Source organism: Platalea leucorodia, assembly GCF_965183815.1.
Source record: "Platalea leucorodia genome assembly, chromosome: 6".
Lineage (NCBI taxonomy): Eukaryota > Metazoa > Chordata > Aves > Pelecaniformes > Threskiornithidae > Platalea > Platalea leucorodia.
This window is the reverse complement of record NC_138828.1, coordinates 3,327,744-3,336,857: the sequence shown is the minus strand read 5'-3', so window position 1 is coordinate 3,336,857 and position 9,114 is coordinate 3,327,744. Positions and strand designations below refer to the sequence as shown.

Here is a 9,114-nt window from a genome sequence, read left to right as displayed (position 1 = left end):
AAAGGGGGGCTTGGGGAGGGGGACGACGCCGTTTGCAAATCAACCTCTATTAACGTGATGGCCTGCTCGGAGGGGACGGCAGCCCCGGTAGCCAGCACGGCCGTTTGGGCTTCACTTGGCTCTTACCGAGGGAGGAAAGGCACCTGCTGCCAGCCGGGGTTACCCTGCCCTTCGTCGGCTGGGCTGCCCGGGCACCCCTGGGTGCCAGCTGGGAAGTGGGATCCTGGCCCTGTCCCTTCCAGCGGAGGCATTAAGCAGCATCTAGCAATAACCAGATTATTAATAACTTGATATCTTTTCGCGAAAGATACACTTGGTCTTAAAAACAGCTTGACAGAGATGTTTTCTGGTTAAAGAACGGGAGGCAGTTCTATTTGGAGGGTTGGCGTGAGCAGGCTGGGGGGGCCGGAAGAACCACGGGCTCAGGCGAGCCGGGGCAGCGGGCGGCTGCGGAGCCAACAGCCCCATCTGCTCCCGCTCTGCAGAGGGACGTGGGAGATGATTTCATCCAAGTGGGGGAAAAAAAAAAAAAGAGAGGGTGGTGTGTGCCCTTCCCGGGAGAGGGAGGAGAGCAGCAGAGCTGGGGAAGGCACCCGGGTGCCGGTGCAGGGACTTCCCTCCAAGGCAGCAGGTGACAGTGGCAGTTATGAGTTGATACTTAGCTGCAAATATCCCCATTTTGGTTATTTCAAGGGAACAGCGGTTACAACGGTACGTCGCACCACCTGTAAACAGCGTGGTTTTCCCAACACGCATGCAATCCTAAAGATCCAGCTGCTGGGAAAACTCCCACGCTGGGTGCCAGTTCCATGCCTGGAAGAGCAATCCCTGCTCCCAAGCCATCCGGTGGGAAGGAGATTGCCGAGGAGGCTGGTGCCGCTGCGTTCAGCATTAGCGCTGAATTTTGCCAAGCAGAAGAGATTTGGCAGGGCAGGCTGCCTTTCTGAGCTCGCTCACGTGAAGCTTTCCCCTCAGTACCCATGAATAGCTCGTTCTGGTAAAGGACCGATGCCTAAATCCAGCAGCTGGGCTGTCGGGGCAGCTGATGCCGGGTTTACGGCAGCGGGGACGTGCTGCCTCGCGTGCAGGGGCTGCCTCACAGCTGGAGGGGTCAGCCCGCGCCCGCTCTCCGCTGGCCTTAATGGCCCAGGATGCCGCTGAGGCGGAGGGAGAGGGGCGGCAGCAAGCCCGGCTCAGCCTTGTGTTGTCGGAATAACCGAATTCCTTTTTACGTTGCATCTTTTGTAAGAGAAGTTCCCCAAAGTGCTGCGTAGTGATGTTCGGTATTGGCAAAAGAGTGAGAAAATCATTCTGCCTGTGGTTAATAGGCTGTCGTTGCATCAACTTGTTCTCTCTTACTATCAAATGTACTTACTAACGAGTACATGCCACACAGCAAACGAGACCTCTGCCTTTCACCCGGATACCTGCAGAAAGGTAAGCGGGAAAAACCTCTTTAGCCAGATATCTTCCCTGAAGGACAGGAAAAGTGTCATCGCCTTGTCAAGAGCGGGACTTCTTTGTGCCAGACGTACTGCAGCGCTTACGCCAGGTGTAAACTCAAGTCCTTTGGTTGGCTGCTTTAGCCGAGAGGAGGAAATGTTTCTTCAGACTTTATGTCCCTCCAGTTAATGACAATATTTCACTGTGCCAGCACAAACAACACAGTTTCACTCGTTTTGTAGAGACCACAGGGGGACTGGCTCTTAGTAGTCATACTGAGCTCTTACGTTGGACTTTGGAGGGTGTTATAATTAATCAAGCCCAAAAAGCACCCTCGGTAGCAAGTTACTTAATAGAAACCACTGAATTTCTAAGAAAAAAACAAAACCAACCAAATTAACAGAAAAAACTATTCCCTAAGTCTTGCTTGGTTCAAATGACTTCCTTCTGAAACCAGAGGAAATAGCAGAACAGCAATTTTTTCAGTTAGTAGCTCTAAGATGAAACTTCCAGCCAAAATATTAAATGCTCCATCATCAGTCCGAGTCAACTATTTATTTCCCCCAATAATCACCTATTTATACACAAATATGAACCAATAATTTAAGTTCTGTGTGTTTCGGGCCATCTACGTGTCTAAGTTCTTCAGGCGATGAGGTTACAGAGCACATAAATCCAGGATTTCCAGCATCGAAGCCCTGGCTGAAGACAGAGTGCCCGTATTTGTGCAGGACCGATACCCCTGAATTTGTGCCCAAGCCTGTAAAGAGTAAGACCGGCAGCAACTACCGGGTTAAACATGATGATGTCTGTTTTAACAGGGAACTGGACAAGATGATAAACTTGATAGTAAATCTTAACTGTGAGTAGCCCTAACCTCGGCTGAGATGGTAAAACGTATGCTACAACCCAACAAAAGAAATCGGCTGCTAAATGCAAATATTAGGAAGAAATCAAAATATTAAAATTTCCCACAGATCGATTTATTCAGGAGCATATCTAAATACATATTTTTTTCTCTTTCTTCGAACAAGAGGCATAAGCTGGAAAAGGCATTACTTTCCAGGGGTCTCGAAACTGCTATTATAGCAGACATCGCGGGGCCGGCTGTTGGCAGCGTATTAGGACACTTTGTTCTGCAGAGATTGTCCGGGAGGTTTTGTTTTGCTTCTAATTGTCTCTATAGAGAAGGGAAAGCCTCTGCAGCGAGGCTTTAACACAGCATCTCTGCCGCCTATTAATTCCCGAGATCTTGCTAACTAGCTTTGTTTCCTCTTTAGAGCTCGGCGCTCTCTTTTGCCGGAGCACGAAGCTATGTATGCACAGCGTTTGTCACTTGGTTAAAGCCAGCATTTCCCTACTGCTGCAGACAAGGGCGGCCTTTATTGGCTGCAGAACAAGATAACGGACTTAATCTTCCCAGTAACACGTGAGTTTTCATGTATCACTTTAATCTGCGAAACACTGGGGCCGAGTGTACCGTCACATGCCGATTTTACTTTTCTATGAGCGAGTGACTCCCCGGCTCAATGATGGATTGTTTGCTCGCTTTTAACAACAGTCAAGATGGTGAATGCCCCGGGGTGATAGACAGTGTGCAATGGGAACGGCAGCAAATCTGATGGCCCAGTTCAAGTTCACCTGACAAAGCAGAAGCAGTCTGCAAGCAGCATTCGAGAAAGGATTATTCACACTAGCATTATATTTTTGAATGCATTTTTCTTCCTGCGCAGCTGCCCAGCTCCCCAACACTGAAGGTTTATGCACCATAATAAAGAGATTTAATTTTTTTTTTTTTTTTTCTTCTCTTGCTTCTCCCTCTTTACACCTAGTTCTAATGGGTCGGTGCAGTGATAGGGCATCTTTCCAAACAACTCGGCACAAACATCACCTAGAAAACAATAGCATTGCTAAAAAGCGGGAACAAAAGCCTAAAAATCTCTGCTGGCTGCAGAAACAAAAGCGGATGGTTTTGTTAAAGCTAACTCTCTGTTGGGGACCCATCTTTTTGTGGAAGTTTGATGCTGTGTTCCCTTTCTCATCAGGAAAATCTCCCCAAAGAAACGATCCCAGCCTTTGAGCTCGGGGGCAGCGGGACGTCAGGGCTTTGGAGGAGAAGAATTGGAAATGAAGGCAGCTTTTTACTGCTGATGGAGCGGGAAAGCTACCTACCATTTTTCAAGTTAAGAAGCCCGTAATACAAGTGGGAGCGCGCATGCGTATGCCTGCGCACAGACATATTCCGGAGGTGCTGGCGTGCTCTTGGAAGAGTAAAATCTAGGTCTCATCGTAGTTTCTTTTGGCTGGAGAGGCAGCAACAAATGTTCGCTCCAGTCCTGTGTGTTATTCCAGTCCTATGCGGCACTGTTAAGAGGAATACGCATAACTGTTGCTTGAACTTCCCCAGAAGTAGCTTTTCCGCCTGCCGGTTAGGCTAGTAACACCAGGAAAGATGTGCTGGAAGAATATAAGATCGCTTTCCTTCTCCTGTGGAATAGAAAATGCGCTGCAACCTGTAGATGCAAAGATATGCCCTCTGCTTTTAATCAAAATCTGCAGTGCATCCCTGACAGAGGCTGAAACAAGCATCCTCCTGTAAGCCCGTGCAGGTGAATCACCCATTGGAAATGAAGGTTGAGGCCCACTCGTCCTGGCCAGGTAACTCATTAAAAGTCTGTCCACAACAGATGTAAAATGGACGGCTGAACTTTTTCACTAGTCAGCACATTTGATTTGAAAATGCTTCTTTCATCATAGTCTGAATTTGGGTAATATTGCCAAGAGTTTTTATTTTTTTTTTATTTCAACCAGGCACTCCAGTAGGCTTAATTCAGCACTGAGGGGGTGCAGCATTCTGTGCGAGGAGTTCCCATCCCCTCTTTTTTATGGGCTGTTTTCTCTACAGCGTATGTATTTGGTTCCTTTCAGCTAACCAGCCTGCGCGGGAAAAAAAAGTAAGATTTCAGCTGTTCAGCTAGAATGCACAAAAGTTGGGAGGGCATTGCTTTCCTCTGTGCGCTTCTGAAATTTACTGTGACAGAGTAACTCTATCCGTCGGGTCTCTCGGAGGTAGGTGAGTGGTTATCAGTATGTGAATTGCTCTAGGTGTCGAAGGAGGTCACATGAATGAATTGTAAGCTTTAGTTTAAAAAAAAAAAAAACAAAACAAAACAACAAAACAACCAAAAAAACCCCACAAAAGATTGTTTCATAAAAAGTAAAAGGCTGCAGCTGCCTCTAACCCAGGCAGGCACTACTGAAGCATGTGGCCAGCATACATGCCACGGGCTGTTCGGTCCTGGTGTTAAAAATCAGGGGCTGTCTGAGTATGCTCGATAACAACCACAAACAAAATCCGCGGTGCTCACACGGTTTCATTACAGCCAGAAGAGATGTGCTGTCCTTAAGTGAGAGCTGTTCTTCTCTTGGGGAAGTCTTCTGAGAGTTTGTTAAATGTAGCAGTCCTAAATTATTCAATGTAAAGCATCTCTTGGTTCAAGAACACTATTTTTCCTTTGCAGAGCAGCAGAGTTTTCTTGGCTGTTACAGTTAAAACCATATTTCCACCTGTTTAGATGTTGTGTGGTCACATATGCACATACACACACACACCCCTCCGAAAGAAACTTTGTTTGAAGCAACCCAAAACATTACCATGTGCTCCCTGAAGCGTTTATACAAGTTTTAGAAAATTTTACAGATGGTTGAAATACAACTCTCTGCTGCTGTCTCACTCCATCTCATATTCCATTTCCAAGGAGCAGATGGTGCCTATTGCCCCTACCGGGTCTGAAGGGATTAGAAGTTTATACAGTCTTGTAGTACACCCCTAGCTGAATTTGGGAGGCCGTTTTCTTACTCTTCTTATGTTTTTCTGTTAATTCTTACAAATGGCTATAACGACATGAGCTTCAAATGGTACACAGGAGGGGAAGGTGGTATTACCAGCCCGGATGCAAAGACCAGAACTTGCAGGTAATGACTGACCTGACTCAAGCGGGTAGCGTCTCAGTGGCTCTGTTCTCACAAATATGCTCCTGAAGGTGCGTAGGATAAAATACTGCCCAGCTTATGGGACATTCTTTGTGTGACTGTCTTGTGCGAGTCTACTTTGGCAGCTCTACTGAGGGTCTTGTTAAAGCGAGGCAGCGACAGATTTCATTGCACTCCACGTGTTGATTATTAAAGAAGTAATAGATCCCTTTCTTCCCGAAGTTGGAGCGTGAAACATCTTTGCTATTAAGAGAATGAATCTGGGGGTCTGTGAGGTAGATGAGGCCTTTCCCGTTACCTGTCACCCAGCCTGTGGAAGAAAGCATACATCTTGGTATCGAACATCGCAGCCTTTGCATTATCGTACGCAGGACTGTCTGCTCGGCACAGCCCACGCTCTGTTAACGTCACTTCAGCGATACCCAGTGTGCAGCTACGTCAGCAAAAGCAGAACCCTAAGAGGTACATCATGAATATTTAACGAAACGACTATCCCAAAGATACCTGTGTGCTAAAGGTTGAGTCTGAAAGGTTTTATCCTGGGCTCTTAACCCAAGAGCTGAACAGGGGACCTTTTTTTGGGCTTGCCAATTTTAGGAAAGAAGCAGCGTGACAAAAGCCGCTGCCTCTTTTAGTGGTTCTGCTTTAGATGGTTCCACAAGACACATCCTTGCAGACTGGCTTTAGTCTAATCGGATGCAGCTCACTCCGTGGCATGAAGCTGTGGCACACCAGGGAGCACGCGGCTTACATGCTCTTGCTGCGATGCAGTGGAGAAGAGGAGCGCTGCTCGAGGCCGAAACACACCTGCACATGCCTCCCTCACTTTACATCCTTTATCTAGCATATTCTGCAACACGAGAGGACACGCAAGAAATGAAGTGCACTGTAATACAAACCTTGCAGATCAACGACGACGTCTGTTCCTTTGGAGAACTCGTAGGAGAAATGACCGTAGGCCAGACCGTACTCCGTGGCTTTGTACTCATTCTTTACTACCTTCGTGTTATTGGACAGCTTCACAAACTCCCCCAGGATGTAGGGCTCCACGCTCACACATCCTTTTATAGTTCTGTCTTCCAGTATCTGAAAAGAGAGTGTAAATGACAGTCATGCAAGCAGAGATGTGAAAACAAGGATGCTAAAGCTCCTCTAACTGAAGTCTTGTTTTTTCCTCCTAGAACTTTCCATCGTAAGGTGGATGGAAGGAGTCTTCATGTCAACCCACTGCTGATTCAAGACACAGGCTGTTGAGATGAGGAGCTCACATTTAACTACAACGGGCGGTCCAAGATCCAACACAAAGTCAGCCTGACAGGGCAAACTCTGCGAGCAACAAATTCTAGAAATATCTAGTTGGTCCAGCAAATAGGAAACTTCTTTCAGGAGACTATGTCTAAAGAATAAGCTAGAAAGCTGAAAGGATTTGGGTAAACCTGCACCTGGTCCTTCTTCAGTGTGTAAATAACCAGTGGGAGGGTTTTGGGTTGTTTTTTTTTAAGTCATTTCTATGTTCAGAGACTTGTAAGTACTGATGCCAGACTCTCATTAGGCCTTATTAGCAAGTGGCATAGAGCCAGCCCTAGGGCCAGAATGGCTAACAGAAACAGTAATATGCGTAGCATGCGATCATATACCTACTCATAATGAAAGAGCGAGTTCAGCGCTGTACTGTGGAGGGTAGCTCTCTGTATTTGAAACACAAGTCGAATGGAAGGTTAAGCGTAAGAGTGAAGAAAAGATCCTTTCCTTTCCCGCTGGGGGCTGGATGTCAGCTGTAACCTCTGTGCCAGGTCACCCAGATGCGGCTCCCGCCTCTAACGGTCAGGCTGGGTGCTGGCACAGCAAGGCCATCTGTCTCGCAGCTCTGCACGCTGTCCTCACAACCATCGTGCGGAAGAAAGAGGGCAGAAGCAAGAGCTGTCCTGGCTACAGTTACCTGAACCACACAAGGCCAGCATGACCCGCATGTTAAGACTTGAGGGCATGTCTAATGCTGCCTCCTCAAACTCCACGTGTTCAGAAGGGAGTGGGCAAACAAGCATCTCCCACGATCAAAAGTGGCTGTTGCTTTGGTTGAGCGCTGGGTATTTTAGCAGCTGGGTTTTGTTGTTTGAAGAGACTAACCCCAAAGGGCTTTTTCTTGAAACTTTTAGCTTCAAGCTCCTTGTTTTTTCAACGCACTCAAGAGAGAGAGTATTTTGCGTGACTTTCCTGCCCCTTCCTCCCAGGCTCTCTCAGATAACTCCACATCCCAGCCAGCTCGCAGCCACTGCGTTCCTGTGGCTCTCAGCAGCCCGTCTCTGAGGCTGGCCCACCGGGATGGAGGCACAGAAATGCTCCTCGGTGAGAGGTGGCTGATGGATCCGTGGCCTCGCTGAAGCTCAGGGCCCTGCCAATTCCACCAGCCTTTCTTCCACCCGTCCACGTACCCTCAGCTGCAGGGAAGGCAACAGGCGTTTCCTTCTCCTGACTGAGTACAGCCCACACAGGTGGAGAGATGCTGGCCGTGCCGGCGGGTACAAGCGGAAAAGGAGCAGGCTGTAGAGCATTGGATCAGCGGTGAGGTTGCGTCAACGAGTTAACTGAACTGTGATTTAAAGGTGTCTGCGGTTTAAAGGTGTCCGCGGTTTAAAGGTGTCCTATTCTATGCTAAGGGGCTGTTATTGAGGAAAAGAGCTTTTTGTGACAGCCATTTGAAGGATGACTGAGCTGCCAGTGTGATATGGCCATGAAAAACGCAGGTCTCACTGAGGGTAAGGATTCCTATTGCCTCTGCAAAAGGCATGGGGGGGGTCTCAGGGGAACGCGGTACAATTCTGATCATCAGTATTTAAGGATTGTGAATTCGAAGTAGAACAGGCTCAGGGCTTCATGGATGAGCAGGGGAACAGAGACCTGTATCGTGAGGTGACGCTAAAACGAGCTTGGCTTCCCTAGCCTAGACAACAGAGGCTGTGAGGGGATGTTATGGCTGCTCCTTCCTTAAATCCAGGCCTCAGTGAAGTTACAAGACAGACAATAAATATTAATTGACTAATTTTAGGTTAGAAAACAGGAGAAATTTTCCAGGCATCAAGAGAGCAGCTCTAAAACAATTTCTTATTGGAAGCAATTAAGTTTAAAATACAAAACACAACACGGCTGCTTTTAAGATAGGGCTTAATGAGTATAAAAAGGGATTATGCAGTGTTGTTGCCTGCGATATCAGGGCACCGGACGTGACAAGTCACAAGTCGGTCCTTTGCAGTCCTGTGTTCCTGAAATTCAGCATCAGGCAGAAAAGGCCTCAAAGTTGTCCTGCAGCAAATCAACTTGTCTGCAAGAACCTCGCTTGCTGGGTTCTAGTGAGGTTTAGACATTTTTGTGGTGCTCAAAACGGGTCACTTCGCTGTTCAGATTCCATAACTATCCCTGAAAACAGACGTGCAGGTACTGCTAGGTGATCTAAAAGGCTGGGTAACTCCTGGGCTTCGTTTACAAGTGAGTTTCTGACTTCTGAAAGGACATGGCATCTTTTCTGCCAGTTCACCCGTGAACTTGTAGCTCTGCGGGTGTCTCCTGTCCTGAAATGAGCAAATGCAGCTACCAGGTAAGATCACATGAATGACAGCGTGTCATCTAGAGGTGGCTTAACTGCTAGTATTTTAAAGTCAAAATTGATTTAAGACGCTCTTC

General features: G+C 47.5%; 1 protein-coding gene across 1 annotated transcript in view; it reads right to left on the bottom strand.

Moving 5' to 3' along the window:
* Positions 1 to 5,355: 5,355 nt before the first annotated feature.
* Positions 5,356 to 9,114, bottom strand: part of ALPK1 (alpha kinase 1) — a gene marked incomplete at its 5' end in the record, with an annotated part of 30,407 nt that continues 26,648 nt past the window's right edge. The window contains 2 exons of the mRNA XM_082315102.1: positions 5,356 to 5,746; positions 6,336 to 6,522. Coding sequence (XP_082171228.1) covers positions 5,550 to 5,746; positions 6,336 to 6,522 — 384 coding nt within the window. The 3' untranslated portion in view covers positions 5,356 to 5,549. The remainder of the gene's footprint in view (positions 5,747 to 6,335; positions 6,523 to 9,114) is intronic.